Source organism: Staurois parvus, unplaced genomic scaffold (assembly GCF_062004578.1).
Source record: "Staurois parvus isolate SC_StPar_1 unplaced genomic scaffold, SC_StPar_1.0 ptg000092l, whole genome shotgun sequence".
Classification (NCBI taxonomy): Eukaryota; Metazoa; Chordata; class Amphibia; order Anura; family Ranidae; genus Staurois; species Staurois parvus.
This window is the reverse complement of record NW_028317888.1, coordinates 438,153-461,979: the sequence shown is the minus strand read 5'-3', so window position 1 is coordinate 461,979 and position 23,827 is coordinate 438,153. Positions and strand designations below refer to the sequence as shown.

Sequence of the window (23,827 nt, the reverse complement as noted above, 5' to 3'; positions counted from 1 at the left end):
CATGTGCAGCTCCACCCATAATACTTCAGCCTCATCACACTCTCCATCAACTAGGTCCACTTTCACACTCGCTCTGAGATCACTTCTCACATAGAGACAGACACCACCACCTTTCCTATTTCCCCCGTCTCTCCGAAAGAGAACCTAGCCAGGAATATGAATGGCCCAGTCATGTGAGGAATGAAGCCAAGATTCAGCAATACCAATTCAATCCTAGTTCTCTTCATGCACCAAACCTTCCAACTCACCTATTGTGCTGGGCACACTTCTGGCATTGGTGAGCAAACACTTTCATTCACTGACACCTTGTCCATTCACTGACACCTTGTCCATTCACTGAAACCTTGTCCATTCACCGACACCTTGTCCATTCACTAACACCTTGTTCATTCACCGACACCTTGTCCAATCACCGCCACCTTGTTCATTCACCGACACCTTGTCCAATCACCGCCACCTTGTCCAATCACTGCCACCTTGTCCATTCACCGACACCTTGTTCATTCACCGACACCTCATCCATTCACCGCCACCTTGTTCATTCACTGACACCTCGTTCATTCATTGACACCTTGTCCATTGACCGCCACCTTGTCCAATCACCGACACCTTGTTCATTCACTGACACCTCATCCATTCACGGCCACCTGGTTCATTCAATTCATTGACACTTTATTCATTCACCGACACCTTATCCATTCACTGACACCTTGTTCACATGGATTTTGAGCATTTTTTATTTTCATACAAATGGTACCAATTCCACTGTTTTTTTGTAACACCAACAAGTACTGACCTGTCTGATCTGTCTACCCCGTTAAAACTGAAGTCTCCCTCCCCCCTCCATCCTAGTTTATATACTCCTCCAGCCTTCCCATAAACCCCTCCCCCAGCACAGCAGACCCCCTTCCATTTATATGCAGACCATCTCTAGCATATACAGTGCAGGAAATACGTATTTGCTCCCCTGCTGATGTTGAATGTTCGCCCCTCACACAGAAATGATCGGTCTAACATTGGAATGTTCGGTGTAACACTGAGAGACAGAATACAACAACAAATTCAGCAGAAATGCGTCTAACAAATGATGACGGATCTGCATGTGATGAGGGAAATAAGTATTTGATCCCCTTCACAAAACATGACTTAGTACTTGGTGGCCAATCCCTTGTTGGCAATCAGGTCATATGTTTCCGGGAGTTGGCCCCCAGGTTTGCACACATCTCAGGAGGGATTTTGTCCCTCTCCTCTTGGCAAATCCTCTCCAAGTCATTAAGGTTTGGTGGATGATGTTTGGCAACTCAAACTTTCAGCTCCCTCCGCAGATTTTCAATCGGATGAAGGTCTGGAGACTGTCTAGGTCACTCCAGGACCGTAATGTGCTTCTTCTTGAGCCGCTCCTTTGTTGCCTTGGCCATGTGTTTTGGGTCATTGTCATGCTGGAACACCCATCCACGACCCATTTTCAATGCCCTGGCTGAGGGAAGAAGGTTCTCACCCAAGATTTGATGGTACATTGCCCCGTCCATCGTCCCTTTGATGCGGTGCAGTTGTTCTGTCCCCTTAGCAGAAAAACACCCCCAAAGCAGAATGTTTTCACCACCATGTTTCACAGTTGGGATGGTGTTCTTGGGGTCATAGGCAGCATTCCTCCTCCTCCAAACACGGCGAGTCGAGTTGATGACAAAGAGCTGGATTTTGGTCTCCTCTGACCACAACACTTCCCACCAGTCCTCCTCTGCATCATTCAGATGTTCAGTGGCAGACTTCAGACGGGCTGGACATGTGCTTTCTTGAGCAGAGGGACCTTGCGGCACTGCAGGATTTCAGTCCTTGTCGGCGTAGTGTGTTACCAATTGTTTTCTTGGTGACTGTGGTCCCAGCTGCCTGGAGATCATTGACAAGATCCTCACGTGCAGTTCTGGGATGATTCCTCACTGTTCTCATGATCATTGAAACTCCACGAGGTGAGATCTTGCATGGTGCACCAGACCTAGGGAGACTGACACTTGTTTTGTGTTTCTTCCATTTGTGAATGATTGCACCAACTGTTGTCACCTTCTCACCAAGCTGCTTGGCCATAGTTTGGTAGCCCAGTCCAGCCTTGTGTAGGTCTACAATCTTGTCCCTGACATCCTTGGACAGCTCTTTGGTCTTTGCCATGGTGGAGAGTTTGGAATCTGATGGTTTGATTGCTCCTGTGGACAGGTGTCTTTTATACAGGTAACACAATGAGATTAGCAGCACTCCCTTTAAGAGACTGCTTCTAATCTCAGCTTGTTACCTGTATGAGAGACACCTGGGAGCCAGAAATCCTGCTGAATGATAGGGGATCAAATCCTTCTTTCCCTCATGAACATACAGATCAGTCATCATTTGTTAGACGCATTTCTGCTGAATTTGTTGTATTCTGTCTCTCAGTGTTACACCGAACATTCCATTGTTAGACCGATCATTTCTGTGTGAGGGGCGAACATTCACCATCAGGGGGGAGCAATTACGCATTTCCTTCACTGTAGGCTACACCCCAATGAAAAGTCAGCCCAGTGCTCTATATCAGGACTCCATTTTTTTTTCTTCTCCTGCCATCAATAGCCAACCCGGTCCCACACTTCATCCATGTCTTTGGGGACCTCTGATCTCCTTATGAACTGTTTCTTCCATGATGAAGATCAGCCATGGAGTATATCTGAGGTGTATATCAGGGTGTGCTTCTTCCCCACATGAGAGCTGGGATGTCCAGCAACATTCATCTAGAAGACATTTCCCGCACTCAAGGCACTAATACACCTCCAGGGTTGTGTGGGATCCACGATGTACAAGAAGAAAGGACTTCAGTGAGGAACATTTCCCTCACTCAGGACAGGAAAGTGGCTTCTCCCCTGTGTGAGATCTCTGATGTTTGTAAAGATTGGACTTCTGTGAAAAACATTTCCCGCATTCAGGACAGGAATACGGCTTCTCCCCAGTGTGAGATCTCTGATGTGTGTGAAGCCTGACCTTGTATAAAAAACATTTCTCGCACTCTGGACAGGAATACAGCTTCTCCCCTGTGTGAAATCTCTGATGACTGCGAAGATCAGTCTTCTGTGAAAACATTTCCCGCACTCAGGACAGGAATACAGCTTCTCCCTCCTGTGAGATCTCTTGTGTCTATGAAGACTGGACATATCTGAAAACCATTTCCGGCACTCAGGACAGGAATACGGCTTCTCCCCCGTGTGAGTTCTCTGATGTATATGAAGATTGTACTTTTTTGAAAAACATTTCCCGCACTCAGGACAGAAAAATGGCTTCTCCCCCGTGTGTGATCTCTGATGTAAATGAAGTTTGGCTGTATCTGAAAAACATTTCCCGCACTCAGGACAGGAATTTGGCTTCTCCCCTGTGTGAGATCTCTGATGCATGTAAAGATTGGACTTCCTTGAAAAACATTTCCCACACTCAAAACATGAATACGGCTTCTCCCCCATGTGCAATCTCTGATGATTGTAAAGATAGGACTTCTGTGAAAAACATTTCCCACACTCAGGACAGGAATACGGCTTCTCCCCCGTGTGAGATCTCTGATGTGTGTTAAGACTGGGCTTACTTGGAAAACATTTCCCGCACTCAGGACAGGAATACGGCTTCTCCCCCGTGTGAGATCTCTGATGTGTGTGAAGACTGAACTTCCTTGAAAAACATTTCCCACACTCAGGACAGGAATACGGCTTCTCCCCTGTGTGAGATCTTTGATGTTTGGAAAGACTGGACTTATCTAAAAAACATTTCCCGCACTCAGGACAGGAATACGGCTTCTCTCCCGTGTGAGATCTTTTATGCACATTAAGATGGGATTTATAACGGAAACATTTCGCGCACTCTGTACAGGAGAACCTCTTCCCTGTTGGAGGGCCGGCCCGGTCACGCACAGTCTGAGGTTCCTCAGGATACGAGGAATCCGATGGTCCATCTACACTGGGTGGTGCCGGATGGACATTGGAGGGAGCCGGGTTTTCTCCTGGACTATACTGTGTGATGTCCTTATCTTCTACTTTCCAGTCTGGAGACAAAGTGAGACAATCCTCGGAGGTTTTCCTCATCTCCCGGCCATGGACTAAAATACAAAGACAAAGAGGATTACTAGACAGGAGCTGATTGGTTCCCCCAAACCAGGACTCCACCCACATCAGGCAGCTTGGTCTCTGAGGAGCTTACAATTCCACCCTCAAGGGAACTAGGAAATGGCTCCTCTGATCTCCTACCAGGTCATTTCTTTATTCATGGACCTTAGTCAGAGAGTGAGGAAACAACCAGAACTGTCTTTTATAGGAGGGACAGTGATGAGGGGATTATAGGATGAGGGTCCCCACCCCCTCTATCACTCATCACCATCTTCCCAACACAAGAAGTACTGCACTTCCTTATTTAGTTCATGATTTAGTCATGAAGAACAGCGGGGCTGAGCCCCACCAGAGGTCAGAGAGTGAGGATGGGGGGAGAACAACCAAGATGAAGACTGGACTGATCCTGAAGACCACCATCATTGGGGTATTGACTCCTCCCTCATTATCACTTTCTGTTTAAGGGTCCAAAGTTGGAGGATGTTATCACATTATTATCACCATGTAAAAGTCTGTGCTCCAATCACATCATCCGATATAAAATGTCCAGCTGGTAGGAAATGGGGGGAACAAAAGAGAATCCATATTATGTGTATATATAGAAGTGGGGGGAGGGGGGAGAGCAAAAGTCAGGAATATGTAATGTACAACATAGAGTATATAGTGCAGGGGTCAGGAGTATGTAATGTACAACATAGAGTATATAGTGCAGAGGTCAGGAGTATGTAATGTACAACATAGAGTATATAGTGCAGGGGTCAGGAGTATGTAATGTACAACAGAATATATAAAGCAGGGGTCAGGAGTATGGAATGTACAACATAGAGTATATAGTGCAGGGGTCAGGAGTATGGAATGTACAACATAGAGTATATAGTGCAGGGGTCAGGGGTATGGAATGTACAACATAGAGTATATAGTGCAGGGGTCAGGAGTATGTAATGTACAACATAGAGTATATAGTGCAGGGGTCAGTAGTATGTAATGTACAACATAGAGTATATAGTGCAGGGGTCAGGAGTATGTAATGTACAACATAGAGTATATAGTGCAGGGGACAGGAGTATGTAATGTACAAACTAGAGTGTAAAGTGCAGGGGTCAGGAGTATGTAATGTACAACATAGAGTATATAGTGCAGGGGTCAGGAGGATGTAATGTACAACATAGAGTATATAGTGCAGGGGTCAGGAGTATGTAATGTACAACATAGAGTATATAGTGCAGGGATCAGGAGTATATAATGTACAACATAGAGTATATAGTGCAGGGGTCAGGAGTATGTAATGTACAATATAGAGTATATAGTGCAGGGGTCAGGAGTATGTAATGTACAACATAGAGTATATAGTGCAGGGGTCAGGAGTATGTAATGTACAACATAGAGTATATAGTGCAGGGGTCAGGAGTATGTAATGTACAACATAGAGTATATAGTGCAGGGGTCAGGAGTATGTAATGTACAACATAGAGTATATAGTGCAGGGGTCAGGAGTATATAATGTACAACATAGAGTATATAGTGCAGGGGTCAGGAGTATGTAATGTACAACATAGAGTATATAGTGCAGGGGTCAAGAGTATGTAATGTACAACATAGAGTATATAGTGCAGGGGTCAGGAGTATGTAATGTACAACATGGAGTATATAGAGCAGGGGTCAGGAGGATGTAATGTACAACATACAGTGGATATAAAACATCTGCACACTCCTGTGAAAATGTCGGGTTTCTGTGATGTAAAAAAAATGAGATAAAGATAAATAATTTCAGAACTTTTTCCACCTTTAATGTGACCTATAAACTGTACAACTCAGTTTAACAAACTGAAATCGTTTAGGGGGAATTAAGAATAAAAAATGAAATTAGTCTGGTTGCATAAGTGTACACACCCTTACACTAATCCTTTGTTGAAGCCCCTTTTGATGTGATTCCAGCACTCAGTCTTTTTGGGGAGGAGTCTATCAGCACGGCACATCCTGACTTGGCAATATTTGCCCGCTCTTCCTTGCAAAAACACTCCAAATCTGTCAGATTGCGTGTCATCTCCTGCGCACAGCCCTCTTCAGATCACCCCACAGATTGTCCATCGGATTCAGGTCTGGTCTCTGGCTGGGCCATTCCAAATCTTCCATCTTCTTCTGGTGAAGCCATTCCTTTGTGGATTTGGATGGATGCTTTGGGTGGTCGTCATGCTGAAAGGTGAAGCTCCTCTTTGTTCAGCTTTCTAGCAGAAGCCGGAAGGTTTTGTGCCGATATTGACTGGTATTTGGACCTGTTCATAATTCCCTCTACCTTGGCTAAGGCCCCAGTTCCAGCTGAAGAAAAACAGCCCCAAAGCATGATGCTGCCACCACCATGCTTCACAGTGGGTATGGTGTTCTTCTGGTGATGTGCAGTGTTGTTTTTATGCCAAACATATCTTTTGGAATTATGGCCAAAAAGTTCAACCTTGGTTTCATCAGACCAGAACACATCTCCCCACATGCTTCTGGGAGACTTCAGATGTGTTTTTGTAGAATGTAGCCGGGCTTGGGTGGTTTTCTTCCTAAGAAAGGGCTTCCATCTTCCACTCTACCCCATAGACCAGACATATGAAGAACATGGAGATTGTTGTCACATGGACCACACAGCCAGGACTTGCCACATATTCCTGCAGCTCCTTTCATGTTGCTGTAAGCCTCTTGGCCACCTCCCAGACCAGTTTTCTTCGCATCTTTTCATCCAATTTGGAGGGACGTCCAGTTCTTGGTGATGTCACTGTTGGCGAGGTCACTGTTGGCGATGTCACTGTTGGCGATGTCACTGTTGGCGATGTCACTGTTGGGGATGTCACTGTTGGCGATGTCACTGTTGGCGAGGTCACTGTTGGGGATGTCACTGTTGGCGAGGTCACTGTTGGCGAGGTCACTGTTGGCGATGTCACTGTTGGCGAGGTCACTGTTGGTGATGTCACTGTTGGCGAGGTCACTGTTGGCGAGGTCACTGTTGGTGATGTCACTGTTGGTGATGTCACTGTTGGCGATGTCACTGTTGGCGAGGTCACTGTTGGCGAGGTCACTGTTGGTGATGTCACTGTTGGCGATGTCACTGCTACGCCATATTTTCTCCATTTGATGATGACTGTCTTCACTGTGTTCCATGGTATCCTAGATTGTAAGCTCCAAGGAGCAGGGCCCTTGAACCCCTCATGTTCTGTTACTGTCCTGTCTCATGTACCATCCCCCACTATAATGTACAGTGCTGAGCAAACCTTCTGCCGCTATATAAATACTGTATAATAATAATAATGGTACATCTAATGCCTTGGGAATTTTTTTGTTCCCTTCTCCTGACTGATACCTTTTAACAAAGAGATCCCTATGATGCTTTGGAAGCTCTCTGCAGACCATGGCTTTTGCTGTAGGATGCGACTAAGAAAATGTCAGAAAAGACCGACTAGAACAGCTGAACTTTATTTGGGGTTAATCAGAGGCACTTTAAATGATGGCGGGTGTGTACTGACTCCTATTTACTATGATTGTGAATGTGATTGCTTCATTCTGAACACAGCTACATCCCCAGTTATAAGAGGGTGTGCACACTTATGCAACCACATTATTTTAGTATTTTTTGTTTTTTACCCCCTAAAAGATATCAGTTTGTTTTTCAATTCAGTTCTTTATAGCATGCATTAAAGGTGGAAAAGTTCTGAAATTATTTATCCTTGTCTAATTTTTTACATCACAGAAACCTGACATTTTAAGGGGTGTATATCCACTGTAGAGTATATAGTGCACAGGTCAGGAGGATGTAATGTACAACATAGTGTATACAGTGCAGGGGTCAGGAGTATGTAATGTACAACACAGAGTATATAGTGCAGGGGTCAGGAGTATGTAATGTACAACAGAGTATATAGTGCAGGGGTCAGGAGTATGTAATGTACAACATGGAGTATATAGTGCAGGGGTCAGGAGTATGTAATGTACAACATAGAGTATATAGTGCAGGGGTCAGGAGTATGTAATGTACAACAGAGTATATAGTGCAGGGGTCAGGGGTATGTAATGTACAACATAGAGTATATAGTGCAGGGGTCAGGAGTATGTAATGTACAACATAGAGTATATAGTGCAGGGGTCAGGAGGAGGTAATGTACAACATAGAGTATATAGTGCAGGGGTCAGGAGTATGTAATGTACAATATACAGTATATAGTGCAGGGGTCAGGAGTATGTAATGTACAACATAGAGTATATAGTGCAGGGGTCAAGAGTATGTAATGTACAACATAGAGTATATAGTGCAGGGGTCAGGGGTATGTAATGTACAACATAGAGTATATAGTGCAGGGGTCAGGACTATGTAATGTACAACATAGAGTATATAGTGCAGGGGTCAGGAGTATGTAATGTATAACATAGAGTATATAGTGCAGGGGTCAGGACTATGTAATGTACAACATAGAGTATATAGTGCAGGGGTCAGGGGTATGTAATGTACAACATAGAGTATATAGTGCAGGGGTCAGGACTATGTAATGTACAACATAGAGTATATAGTGCAGGGGTCAGGAGTATGTAATGTATAACATAGAGTATATAGTGCAGGGGTCAGGACTATGTAATGTACAACATAGAGTATATAGTGCAGGGGTCAGGAGTATGTAATGTACAACAGAGTATATAGTGCAGGGGTCAGGAGTATGGAATGTACAACATAGAGTATATAGTGCAGGGGTCAGGACTATGGAATGTACAACATAGAGTATATAGTGCAGGGGTCAGGGGTATGTAATGTACAACATAGAGTATATAGTGCAGGGGTCAGGACTATGTAATGTACAACATAGAGTATATAGTGCAGGGGTCAGGAGTATGTAATGTACAACATAGAGTATATAGTGCAGGGGTCAGGAGTATGTAATGTACAACATAGAGTATATAGTGCAGGGGTCAGGGGTATGTAATGTACAACATAGAGTATATAGTGCAGGGGTCAGGACTATGTAATGTACAACATAGAGTATATAGTGCAGGGGTCAGGAGTATGTAATGTATAACATAGAGTATATAGTGCAGGGGTCAGGACTATGTAATGTACAACATAGAGTATATAGTGCAGGGGTCAGGAGTATGTAATGTATAACATAGAGTATATAGTGCAGGGGTCAGGACTATGTAATGTACAACATAGAGTATATAGTGCAGGGGTCAGGAGTATGTAATGTACAACATAGAGTATATAGTGCAGGGGTCAGGAGTATGTAATGTACAACATAGAGTATATAGTGCAGGGGTCAGGAGGATGTAATGTACAACAGAGTATATAGTGCAGGGTTCAGGAGTATGTAATGTACAACATAAAGTATATAGTGCAGGGGTCAGGAGTATGTAATGTACAACAGAGTATATAGTGCAGGGGTCAGGTGTATGTAATGTACAACATAGAGTATATAGTGCAGGGGTCAGGTGTATGTAATGTACAACATAGAGTATATAGTGCAGGGGTCAGGAGTATGTAAAATACAATATAAATTATATAGTGTAATGGTCAGGACTCATAATATTGGTATTCAGTAATTTAAGGTCCTTAAAGGGTTGCTTGCCTCCATCTCCTGAGACTGCACTCAGTGACTTGGGTCTGAGACACTACAGACATATCCCTCCACCCGGCACAGCCAGCAGATAACAGAGAAGGTCCCCTGGAGGAGTCAGGCACAAGGCAGGAGACCCCAGTCACATGTCCTGGGTGCCTACATTATGCAATGCTTATAGGAAAAATCAACATTTTGCTGCCAGCTGAACCCCAGAACCTCCATAAATCCAGTCTAGAGACATAAATTGTGTCTGCAGCACAGAGAAGGAAGATTATCCGAGAGAAATCCAGGAATACAGGACGGGGAACACAGCTCAGGAAAGTGACCAGGGGATTACAGGCTGATATCACCCAGTCCCCGCCCTACTCTGGACCAATCAGTGAGCAGTATGGGTGGAGGAATGGATTTAGTGTTCATGACCCACCTGTGCTGATCTCTGTAGGAGTGTCCTCCTCTATAAATGTCCCCGTTATTCCATCCTCCTCCATAGACTGCTGATCATCCCTCACATACGCCTCTTCTTCTTCTGCTTTCACCTCAAATTCTATATCGATTGGATCTCCACTCTAAATCAAGGAAATGAGAGAAAATATCATCTGTAAAATGTAAGATTTATGATTGTGACATCACACACAAAATCCACACATTGTCTCCCTTCACAGAAGCAGATCACATGTGATATGTGGGTACATTTCCCCTAAATACCGCATGCCATCCTGAAACTGTCCATTTCCTATCCCGTGTTGCGGTATTGACCACAAACACTGAACACGCTCAGTAAATACCGCATGAACAGGCGTTACATTCACAGAAGGAAATAAAGAATGAAATGCATGCGGTCATTAATTAGTGGTGGAGACATGCGGCATTCAGGAAATGTGTACTGCTTGGGAAAGAGTGGGCGGCCGCTGGCATCCTTAACAACCAGTAAACAACATGGTTGTTAGGGAGCGAGCGTCTGCCATGTCCTAACCAACCGATAAATCGGAAAAAAAGAATTACTGGCAATGAAATATTAAGAAAATGTTGTAGGGTCCCCCCCTTTGGGAATCTAGTATGAATTTTGAGGGGGACCCCTTGCCAAAATGAAAGAAATACATACCAGACCCCTTTCTGAGCATGCAGCTCAGGAAAGGGGGGACGAGCAAGTGACCCCCCTCCTGAAACATAGCAGGTCATGTGCCCTTATCAAGTACCATGATTGGATCATCGATGGATCTACATCAGGGGGATATTTTTCTTTATTTTTGTCTTGTCAAAAATTACTTCCAGTTTTTGTTTACACTATATGTTTTTGGTGAATGAATAGGGGTACGATGTACTCTATACTTATTCACATTGTGGGGGGGGCTGGGATCTGGGGGCCTCCTTGTTAAAGATGGCTTCCAGATTCCAATAAGTCCCCCACCCACAGTCCCCCAAAACCACTGCCCAGGGTTGTGAAGAAGGGACCCTTGTCCCCATTGACATGGGTACAATGTGCTTTTGGGAGGGTAGAGCGCCCCTGCCCTGAAGCACCCACCCCATGTTGAGGATATGTGGCCTGGTATGGTTCAGGAGGAAGGTGGGCACTCACTAAGGGTCTGCTATTGATTTTGGAGGGGAAACCACGCCTTTATTTTTATTATTTTGGCATCGGGGTTCCTCTCAAAACCCATACCAGACCTGTCACAGCTGTCAGCGGGGAACCTGGCGGCCATCCGCTCCTTGTTTACTGGTTGTTGGGGACACTGGCGGCTGCCCTCTCCTTAACAACAAGCTATTTACAAGTGTTGCTAAGGACACCAGTGGTAAATTACCCGCAGGATTCACTACTAAAAAACAGAATGCAGCATCTTACTACATACTGGGATACGGGAAGATCCCGCTTTGTGATTGGAGCCCATAGTCTCTACAAGTCCATGTTCTAGATTCCACATCCCACCAACCTTGTAATAGTGAGGGATGGTGTGACCTTCCTGTGTGGAATCCCGGGAATACAGAGGACGGGGATATCTCTCTGGTGGGTTCCTGGTATTAGGTGGCTCCATCATATCCTTGTGTCCTTCTGAAAACTCCTCCATCACTCCATACTCCTCATCCTCCTCTTTATACTCTTCTTTAACATCAATATTCTCATCCCCGAGGATTCCACTCTGAAAGATATAATAAAACATTCATTGTAACAAACATGCTGTGTATAAATCACAACTACCAATAATTGTCATCATCTACCTGATGATGGTGAGGGATGGTGTGACCTTCCTGTGTGGAATCCCGGGAATACAGAGGACGGGGACATCTCTCTGGTGGGTTCCCATGACTGGATCCATCTGTAGGAAACACACACACTGACTGAATCCATTGTTTCTATGTGTTTATCAGATGATGGGGGATCTAGGTGGATCCTCCGTACTGCTCTCTCCTTTACAATAAAGTCTCCTCTTACCCGGTGATGTGAGGGGCGGCTGATTGTCCATCATGACGTCCTTGTAGAGATCCTTGTGTCCTTCTAAATACTCCCACTCCTCCATGGAGAAATAGACAGTGACACCCTGACACCTTATAGGAACCTGACACACACAATGATACAGTCACCATCCAGACACATCCCTTGTCTGTTACTGGAGAATGTCCCAGAATTCCCGGCACCGCTCACCTCTCCTGTCAGCAGCTCAGTGATCTCTCTGGTGACTTCTAGAATCTTCTTCTTCTTTCTCTCTTCTATCAGGGAGGGAGGTGGAGGCAATGTGATGTCATATGATCTCCAGACTTCACAGGAGGAAAACTCTACATCTGAACACAAATAGTCACATCAAATGATATTCCCAGAATCCTCCTCACCTCTCCATTCAGGTCTCCATTTTATTAAAGCCCCACTTCAGGCTGAGGTATAATTCCCCCCCACAGGACCCCCACACTACGCAGGGTATAGGCTTGTTGCAGCATTCTGATGTCATTACATACAACGCAGGACCAACAGTCCCACTTTACATGTGAGGATACCAAGGGGCCCCACATCCTAAGAGCATCAGAAAAATGTCAGATGGAGGGACATTGGGAGGAGGAGCTGTGAGGTCAGTGTGATGTCATAGGATTCTCTGACTCTGGATGGAGGGACATTGGGAGGAGGAGCTGTGAGGTCAGTGTGATGTCATAGGACATATAGACTCTGGATGGAGGGACATTTGGATGGGGAGATTTGAGGGGTCCTCTATATGAGGCTCCTGTATAAACCAAATCATTGTTCCTGGGTGTGTCCTACCTCTCCTAAACTGAAGAGTGACCTTTGACCTTTACCATCCAGAAATCTGTCCGGAATCTGTGGCAGTAAGCTGTCATGTGATCAGGTGATGTGCGGAGGAACGGAGTGTAAATAGCAGACAATTGTCTCCAGAGCCCCTAATGGTGGGGATGGATTTGGCGGCGTGCTGGTGCCAAGTTTCCTCCCCCCAGGGTCACTGCAGGTGTGGAGAAAAGCTGTGTAAGAGGATATGGAGGAGAGATGAGGAGGAGATCCAGGAATCAGGAGAAAGGTCAGGGCAAGCAACAGACGAGCGCATCCAAGAGACCAAGCCGGGGTCACTACACAGAAAATCAATCCAAGGAAACAACAGGCAGGACGAGGAATAGCAAGAAGGAGCTGAGAGACAAATGAGAATATTGCTCAGCCAATGGGAGATGATCTCAGCATGACTTCCATCATGAAGGAGATGAGGGGGAGGGGAGGAAGTCACTGAAGGTGACCATAGATCCATGGAAATTCAGCTGGTTCAGCAGGCATCGCTCACATTTCCATCCATGTGTGGCCACTGCCGGATAAAAGCCACTCCCCCAGCGGCTGCAGCCAATAGCTTCAGTGCTGATCTGTGTATTCTGAGAGCGGAGGAGTCCCCCCATTGTCAGAATACAAGAGTGCAGCGGGGAGGATTCCCCCATCCACCTCCAATGTGTGGATGGGGGAATCACTTCAGTTTTTATGGTCATCCCGCTGGCTGAACGATAAAACTGAACCATGTAGGCCAGCTTTGGGAGCAAATATATTATCATCAACTCCTCCCCCTGAAGGCGTTAATCTGGGTTCCCACACTATATATGTGTGTATCATCGTCTGCTGGAGATAAAAGACATCACAATGACTATGGAGGAAGAGGACGGACATGACTATGGAGGAAGAGGACGGACATGACTATGAAGGAAGAGGACGGACATGACGGGAAGTTACTAGGTGTAAATAGGAAATAACATCTTTTTACCTCCTCTGCTGCCACTTCTAGCAACGTCTCCTCTCTACTTCCTGCCTGTACCTGACATCACATCCTGTCTGTACCTGACATCACTTCCTGTCTTCCATAGAGACTTCCTGTCTGGGTAGAAGTGAGATCCCCACCTTGTGGAGCTCAGAGGAACTGCAGCCCCGAGAAGCGTCTGGTAGTGTGACCCCGGCCTTGTGCTGGGTGTGTATGGACTGTAGATCCTTATAGAGGGGTCACCTCCACTGCCACCAAGGGGGACAGAAATATATGACTGCTCGGGGAGGGGTTTTGTCATCTTTGATTTTGCAGTAAAATGTAATTGCAGATTTAGTCCTGTCACACATCTGTTATATGGATACAAGGAACCCCAGATGAGAAATGGCTCCTGATCCCCATATTACATCAGATTTTTTATTTTGGTGGGCATCAGATTTCATGATTGACATTAATGTACAGCATAGGACATTTCTGATAATTCTTTTTCTTTAAATTTCTCTTTTTCTGAGTGAATAGAGGTATAGAGGAAGAGACCCTTAACCTTGTCCCCCCCGGCAAGTCCTCATCTCAATGTTGAGGGTATGTCACCTGGTATGGTCCAAGAAGGAGGAAATACACCCCCTCCCCACTTGTTTCATGGCCTGGCCATGCTCAGATAAGGGTTTGGTATGGAATGTTGGCAGAACCTTCTGGAACAGCTCAGATACTCTCTGTAAGGTGACTATAGACATGGAGGACACCAGCAATGGTTGGGATGTAACATACCCTGTAAAGGTGGCATGATATGACAGATATTCCTGGAATTCAATGTTCAGTATTACAGATACAGTGTTCTCTTCATTTAGTGGTCAGTAGAAGACAAATGGTCACAATATAAAAATCTGAATAGTCGGCTCTGGAGTGTGAAGATTGGAGGAATGAACACCTAGATGGCAATAATGATCTGACATCCCTGTAGACATAGATACGGATGAATGATCTGTCACCTCACTGAGCCTCAAAGGAAATATTATGATGTGCTGACTACACCCCAGTGGGGAGAAGAGATTTGTGCACATTGGGCTCCCCACTGGCTGCAAAGGATTGTCCTTCTTATATAAAATGGTATGTGTCAGGAGTACAGAATCCCAGAGGGGCCCCAACATGGTTCTATGGGGTCTGCTCATGACAGCCATGCTGTGAATGAATATGTTGTGATCAGACTTAAGCAATGGTGTTGGAAATCACATCGCCAACCCAGACACCAGAAACATTGGGTGCATATCTATCTATCTACACACAAATCTATCTCTCAACCCCCCACCTCACCCCCTCGGTCTCCGCCCGAATCACACACCTACTGAGTGACATATCAGACTGGATGTCACTCCACTTCCTTAAACTGAACCTCTCCAAAACGTAGTTTCTTGTCTTCCCCCCCAGCCCGGACCCCACCCCCCATTGACTTCTCCATCACATCCAACAATGTCACCATCAAACCTGCCCTGCAGGCCAGAGTACTTGGTGTCATTCTGGACTCCAACCTATACTTCCAGCCCCAAGTCCAATCTTTAACAAACTTGTGCAGACTCCACCTCCGCAACATCGCCAAAATCCGCACGTTCCTAACCCCAAAAACCACTAAACAGCTCATCCACTCCCTCATCATATCACGACTGGACTACTGCAACTCCCTCCTCACTGGCCTGCCTCGCCACAGGCTATCCCCGCTTCAGTCCATCCTGAATATGGCTGCCAGACTCATTCACCTTTCCAATGGCTCCATCTCCGCCACCCCCCTCTGTCAATCCCTCCACTGGCTTCCACCCCCCTCTGCCAATCCCTCCACTGGCCTCCGCTCAGTGTCCTCCACCCTCCTCTGCCAATCCCTCCACTGGCCTCCGCTCAGTGTCCTCCACCCTCCTCTGCCAATCCCTCCACTGGCCTCCGCTCAGTGTCCTCCACCCCCCTCTGACAATCCCTCCACTGGCTTCCGATTGTGCAACTGATCAAATTTAAAATCCTAACACTGACGTACAAAGCCATCCACCATACTGCCCCGAACTACATCACCGACCTAATATCCAAGTACCACCCAACACGCACACTCCGCTCCTCACAAGACCTCCTTCTCTCTAGTTCCCTGGTCTCCTCCTCCCATGCCCGCCTCCAGGACTTCTCCAGGGTGTCACCCATCCTCTGGAACTCCGTGCCCCAACCCATCAGATTATCACCTACTCTCCTCTTCTTTAGGCGCACCCTGAAAACCCACCTCTTCAGATAAGCCTACACCACCCCCTCCTAACTTGCTGACCTCCTCCACTCTTCCTACCACTCCATTCCCCACAGCTATCTCCTCCTGTGCCACCATCCCCTCCCTCCTAGATTGTAAGCTCCAAGGAGCAGGGCCCTCGATCCCCTCATGTTTTGCATTATATTGGTATTGTTCTGTCACATGTTCTGTCCCCCTTTGTAATGTACAGCGCTGAGCGAACTATTGGAGCTTTATAAATACTGTATAATAATAATAATATAGCCCATGGCACCTTCAGAAGACAGAGCCAACCCCAGGGCTGAGGAGGAAACACCCGCCAGAGGTGATTGGACAGGGTTAGAGCCCCCATACTTATCTCTATAAATTAGGAAGCATGAGATATGGACTTGGTCTCCTGTGTTCTCATCTGTGACTATACCGTCTACAAGATGATGAAGAGTCACACTCCGTAATCAGCCCATTCTTCATATTTTATTCTGTGTGTCACCCCAATGGGCTCGTTCACAAGGATAGAGTAGTCCCAACCCTACTCTATGTGAACGAGCCCATTTGGGTGACACATATTTCGGGAGTTTGGTTTATCAGGAGGAGATCATGTGTATGGAGTTATTTCATCATCAACAGAATGAAATATCAAGAGGAAGCGAATTACAGAGTGCAGCTGATGAGAATCCTTCATGTGACAAGTCACCTCCAGGCCCAACTATGGCCCCAGGCAGAGACAATAATATGAATTGTTTTTGTTATTCTTAAGAAAGATGTAATCCTCGGGACATTGCTGCTGAGTTATGGAGGATTTTATAGGCTGATTGCCATCACATGGATTAGATTGGATAACCCAGGTCTGTAACTTCCCCACAAAGGATAATTAATGGGCAAATGTTACAAGAAAACATTCAAACAGCTGAACTCATAGCACAAGACCATGTTCAGGGAGACATTTCTCTGGGCTGCAGTTCCTCTGAGCTCCACAAGGTGATGTTCTCGCCTTTACACAAACAGGAAGACAATATGGAAGACAGGAAGTGATGTCAGGTACAGACAGGAAGTGATGTCAGGTACAGACAGGAAATTCCATGAGGTACAAAGTATAGCGGAAACATTGGTGGAAGTGGCAGCAGAGGAGGTAATGAGATGTGATTTTTTATTTACACCCAGTAATCCTCCGTCATGTCCGTCCTCTTCCTCCATAGTCACGTCTGTCCTCTTCCTCCATAGTCACGTCCGTCCTCGTCCTCCATAGTCACGTCCGTCCTCATCCTCCATAGTCACGTCCGTCCTCTTCCTCCATAGTCACGTCTGTCCTCGTCCTCCATAGTCACGTCCGTCCTCTTCCTCCATAGTCACGTCCGCCCTCTTCCTCCATAGTCATGTCCGTCCTCTTCCTCCATAGTCACGTCCGTCCTCTTCCTCCATAGTCATGTCTGTCCTCGTCCTCCATAGTCACATCCGTCCTCGTCCTCCATAGTCACGTCCGTCCTCTTCCTCCATAGTCACGTCCGTCCTCTTCCTCCATAGTCACATCCGTCCTCATCCTCCATAGTCACGTCCGCCCTCTTCCTCCATAGTCACGTCCGTCCTCTTCCTCCATAGTCACGTCCGTCCTCTTCCTCCATAGTCACGTCCGTCCTCTTCCTCCATAGTCACGTCCGTCCTCGTCCTCCATAGTCACGTCCGTCCTCGTCCTCCATAGTCACGTCCGTCCTCTTCCTCCATAGTCACGTCCGTCCTCTTCCTCCATAGTCACGGCCGTCCTCTTCCTCCATAGTCACGTCTGTCCTCTTCCTCCATAGTCACGTCCGTCCTCGTCCTCCATAGTCACATCCGTCCTCATCCTCCATAGTCACGTCCGTCCTCGTCCTCCATAGTCACGTCCGTCCTCTTCCTCCATAGTCACGTCCGTCCTCTTCCTCCATAGTCACGTCCGTCCTCGTCCTCCATAGTCACGTCCGTCCTCGTCCTCCATAGTCACGTCTGTCCTCTTCCTCCATAGTCACGTCTGTCCTCGTCCTCCATAGTCACATCCGTCCTCGTCCTCCATAGTCACGTCCGCCCTCTTCCTCCATAGTCATGTCCGTCCTCTTCCTCCATAGTCACGTCTGTCCTCGTCCTCCATAGTCACATCCGTCCTCGTCCTCCATAGTCACGTCCGTCCTCTTCCTCCATAGTCACGTCCGTCCTCTTCCTCCATAGTCACGTCCGTCCTCTTCCTCCATAGTCACGTCCGTCCTCATCCTCCATAGTCACGTCCGTCCTCTTCCTCCATAGTCACGTCCGTCCTCTTCCTCCATAGTCACGTCCGTCCTCGTCCTCCATAGTCACTTCCGTCCTCATCCTCCATAGTCACGTCCGTCCTCTTCCTCCATAGTCACGTCCGTCCTCTTCCTCCATAGTCACGTCTGTCCTCGTCCTCCATAGTCACATCCGTCCTCGTCCTCCATAGTCACGTCCGTCCTCTTCCTCCATAGTCACGTCCGTCCTCTTCCTCCATAGTCACGTCCGTCCTCTTCCTCCATAGTCACGTCCGTCCTCTTCCTCCATAGTCACGTCCGTCCTCTTCCTCCATAGTCACGTCCGTCCTCATCCTCCATAGTCACGTCCGTCCTCTTCCTCCATAGTCACGTCCGTCCTCTTCCTCCATAGTCACATCCGTCCTCATCCTCCATAGTCACATCCGTCCTCATCCTCCATAGTCACGTCCGTCCTCTTCCTCCATAGTCACATCCGTCCTCATCCTCCATAGTCACGTCCGTCCTCTTCCTCCATAGTCACGTCTGTCCTCTTCCTCCATAGTCACGTCTGTCCTCTTCCTCCATAGTCACGTCTGTCCTCGTCCTCCATAGTCACATCCGTCCTCTTCCTCCATAGTCACGTCCGTCCTCTTCCTCCATAGTCACGTCCGTCCTCTTCCTCCATAGTCACGTCCGTCCTCTTCCTCCATAGTCACTGTGAGTTGTCATCCATGGTGAGTAGTCTCTGGAAACAGATGGTGTTGGCGGTCAGCATGTGTTTTCTCATTGGGCATCGTTCATTATTAATGATGTAGATCTGCATTGTTGGATGAGTGACGAGGGATTACTTTGGGGGAATCTTTGTTTATTAATAAAGGACTAGTCATGTGATGTGGGTGACGTCTTTATTTACTATTTACATTATTTCTTTCTGAATGAGCCCCCCGGGGTATATGTACCCTTACACATTCATGTGGGGGAGGTAGCTGAGAGCCCTCTTATTTGAAGGGGGGATTCCAGATTCCAATATGTCCCCCACCAGGAGACCCCCCTGGGTCAGGGTTGTGGAGAAGAGGTCCTTTACAAGATACACTCCCCATATTGAGGGCACATGGCCTGGCATGGTTTAGGGGAGGGGGTGCGTGATCTGGGGAGGACCCCCAGCCTTCTTTATTGTGTGGGCTTCCCCCATTTATATCTGTACCAGACTCCCATCCAGGATAAGGGTCTGCTATGTATTTGTAAGGAGGACCCCACACAGTCTTGTTTTTGTTGTGGAAGTTCCCTCTTACCATGTATCCCAGGCCGCTCTATTTACAAACTAGACTGAACCGGGTACATTTGGCTCCTCAATACCTCTCACTATCACCAGCTCCAATGTACTGACATCATGGCTGCTCTCAGACCCCCCCACCAGGTATAGGGACCCCCTGTGATGTCTGCAGCTTCTGACTCTGTATTTAGCCTGTTGGAGCTTCATATACACATATCTGTCTCCAGTCAAATGACAAGAAAACAAGGATTTTCCTGATATTACAGACCTGCAGGAAACACAACAAACACTAAGTAACCTGATCTACATGTTCCATCTCCCACTGAGAGCAGCCCGTCTATTACCCCCTTATATCCCCCCCCTAATATTATACACCCAATACAGTCCAGATAATTCTCTGCTATCCATCTACAGAGAAAACCACATGACCCCACCAATGAGGATGGAGGAGGACCGGAGTCACATGACTGAGAGGATACTAAACCTCACCCTGGAGATCATCTACCTGCTGACCGGAGAGGTGAGGAGGATTCTGGGAGGTCACATGACATCACTCTTATCTCTATTAATAAAACACAGACCTGACCGGAGAGGTGAGGAGGATTCTGGGAGGTCACATGACATCACTTTTATCTCTATTAATAAAACACAGACCTGACCGGAGAGGTGAGGAGGATTCTGGGAGGTCACATGACATCACTCTCATCTCTATTAATAACACGCAGACCTGACCGGAGAGGTGAGGAGGATTCTGGGAGGTCACATGACATCACTCTCATCTCTATTAATAAAACGCAGACCTGACCGGAGAGGTGAGGAGGATTCTGGGAGTCTAACATGATATTCCTATTGGCTCCTCAATACAGAGATTTCCTCTTCTGAAGTCAGGTGATCATATGACCATCACAGTGCCTCCATGTGACTCCTTAAACACTGAGAGACACAACATGCAGAAGATTCTAGAAGTCACCAAGAAGATGATGGAGCTGCTGACAGGAGAGGTGAGCGGTGCCGGGAATTCTGGGACATTCTCCAGTAACAGACAAGAAATGTGTCTGGATGGTGACTGTATCATTGTGTGTGTCAGGTTCCTATAAGGTGTCAGGGTGTCACTGTCTATTTCTCCATGGAGGAGTGGGAGTATTTAGAAGGACACAAGGATCTCTACAAGGACGTCATGATGGACAATCAGCCGCCCCTCACATCACCGGGTAAGAGGAGACTTTATTGTAAAGGAGAGAGCAGTACGGAGGATCCACCTAGATCCCCCATCATTTGATAAACACATAGAAACAATGGATTCAGTCAGTGTGTGTGTTTCCTACAGATGGATCCAGTCATGGGAACCCACCAGAGAGATGTCCCCGTCCTCTGTATTCCCGGGATTCCACACAGGAAGGTCACACCATCCCTCACCATCATCAGGTAGATGAGGAACAATCACTGATAGTATCATTAGGATCTGTACATTATCTGCATTGTTACCATTGATGTCATTTTTATTATATATTCAGAGTGGAAACCTGAGAGATCCTAAAGCTGAGGTTAAAGAAGAGATAAAAGAGGAGGAGGATGAGGATGGGGTGATGGAGGAGTCAGAGCTTCTAAGAGAACACAAAGATCTGTACCAGGATACCATGGTGGAGTCATCCAGCTACAGGAACCCACCAGAGAGATGTCCCCATCCTCTGTATTCCCGGGATTCCACACAGGAAGGACACACCATCCTTCAGTATTACAAGGTTGGTGGGATGGAGCATCTAGAACATGGACTGATGAAGATAATGTGTGGAGTTTTTATATGATCTTATATTTTACAGATGATATTTTCTCTCATTTCCTTGATTTAGAGTGGAGATCCAATCGATATAGAATTTGAGGTGAAAGCAGAAGAAGAAGAGGCGTATGTGAGGGATGATCAGCAGTCTATGGAGGAGGATGGAATAACGGGGACATTTATAGAGGAGGACACTCCTACAGAGATCAGCACAGGTGGGTCATGAACACTAAATCCATTCCTCCACCCATACTGCTCACTGATTGGTCCAGAGTAGGGCGGGGACTGGGTGATATCAGCCTGTAATCCCCTGGTCACTTTCCTGAGCTGTGTTCCCCGTCCTGTATTCCTGGATTTCTCTCGGATAATCTTCCTTCTCTGTGCTGCAGACACAATTTATGTATCTAGACTGGATTTATGGAGGTTCTGGGGTTCAGCTGGCAGGAAAATTCTGATTCATGGGCGTTACTTGACATAGACACCTGGGACATGTGATTTGGTTCTCCTTCCCCATGCCCGGGTCTAGTAAGATCTCTGACAGAACAATTCTCCCAGGGTTCCTTGCTCTGTGGTCTGCTGGCTGTGCCGGGTGGAGGGATATGTCTGTAGTGTCTCAGACCCAAGTCACTGAGTGCAGTCTCAGGAGATGGGAGGCAGCGGTGTGGGATCTCTGCAACTTGTCTACAGTAAACATTTAATGTTCCACTGATTACTGAATACCAATATTATGAGTCCTGACTCTTACACTGTATCATTTATATTGTACATTACATACTCCTGACCCCTGCACTATATACTCTGTTGTACATTACATACTCCTGACCCCTGCACTATATACGCTATGTTGTACATTACATACTCCTGACCCCTGCACTATGTACTCTATGTTGTACATTACATACTCCTGATCCCTGCACTAGATACTCTGTTGTACATTACATTATCCTGAGCCCTACTCTATATACTCTGTTGTGCATGACATACTCTTGCTTGCTGCACTATATACTGTATGTTGTACATGACATACTCCTGACCCCTACACTATATACTCTATGTTGTACATTACATACTCCTGACCCCTGCACTATATACTCTATGTTGTACATTACATACTCCTGACCCCTGCACTATATACTCTATGTTGTACATTACATACTCCTGACCCCTGCACTATATACTCTATATTGTACATTACATACTCCTGACCCCTGCACTATATACTCTATGTTGTACATTACATACTCCTGACCCCTGCACTATATACTCTATGTTGTACATTACATACTCCTGACCCCTGCACTATATACTCTATGTTGTACATTACGTACTCCTGACCCCTGCACTAGATACTTTGTGTTGTACATTACATACTCCTGACCCCTGCACTATATACTCTATGTTGTACATTACATACTCCTGACCCCTGCACTATATACTCTATGTTGTACATTACGTACTCCTGACCCCTGCACTAGATACTTTGTGTTGTACATTACATACTCCTGACCCCTGCACTATATACTCTATGTTGTACATTACATACTCCTGACCCCTGCACTATATACTCTTTGATGTACATTACACACGCCTGACCCCTGCACTATATACTCTATGTTGTACATTACATACTCCTGACCCCTGCACTATATACTCTATGTTGTACATTACATACTCCTGACCCCTGCACTATATACTCTATGTTGTACATTCCATAGTCCTGACCCCTGCACTATATACTCTATGTTGTACATTACATCCTCCTGACCCCTGCACTATATACTCTATGTTGTACATTACATACTCCTGACCCCTGCACTATATACTCTATGTTGTACAGTCCATAGTCCTGACTTCTGCTCCCCCCCTCCCCCCTCTGCTATATATAAACATAATATGGATTCTCTTTTGTTCCCCCCATTTCCTCCCAGCTGGACATTTTATATCGGATGATGTGATTGGCGCACAGACTTTTACATGGTGATAATAATGTGATAACATCCTCCAACTTTGGACCCTTAAACAGAAAGTGATAATGAGGGAGGAGTCAATACCCCAATGATGGTGGTCTTCAGGATCAGTCCAGTCTTCATCTTGGTTGTTCTCTCCCCATCCTCACTCTCTGACCTCTGGTGGGGCTCAGCCCCGCTGTTCTTCATGACTAAATCATGGAGTAAATAAGGAAGTGCAGTACTTCTTGTGTTGGGAAGATGGCGATGAGTGATAGAGGGGGTGGGGACCCTCGTCCTATAATCCCCTCATCACTGTCCCTCCTATAAAAGACAGTTCTGGTTGTTTCCTCACTCTCTGACTAAGGTCCATGAATAAAGAAATGACCTGGTAGGAGATCAGAGGAGCCATTTCCTAGTTCCCTTGAG

General features: G+C 46.4%; 2 protein-coding genes across 2 annotated transcripts in view; one reads left to right on the top strand and one right to left on the bottom strand.

The window, feature by feature from the left end:
• Window positions 1–23,827, top strand: part of LOC149468096 (uncharacterized) — an 89,603-nt gene that overhangs the window by 16,926 nt on the left and 48,850 nt on the right. The window lies entirely within an intron of this gene.
• On the bottom strand, window positions 2,826–4,130 carry LOC149468097 (uncharacterized). Its single transcript, XM_089670608.1, has one exon. It carries the CDS (start codon window positions 4,083–4,085, stop codon window positions 2,835–2,837), a length of 1,251 nt encoding a protein of 416 aa, XP_089526734.1. The 5' UTR covers window positions 4,086–4,130; the 3' UTR covers window positions 2,826–2,834.

What these genes read in the sequence shown, in the direction of transcription:
- LOC149468097 (XM_089670608.1), bottom strand. Translation starts at nt 4,085, where the DNA reads ATGAGGAAAACCTCCGAGGATTGTCTCACTTTGTCTCCAGACTGGAAA.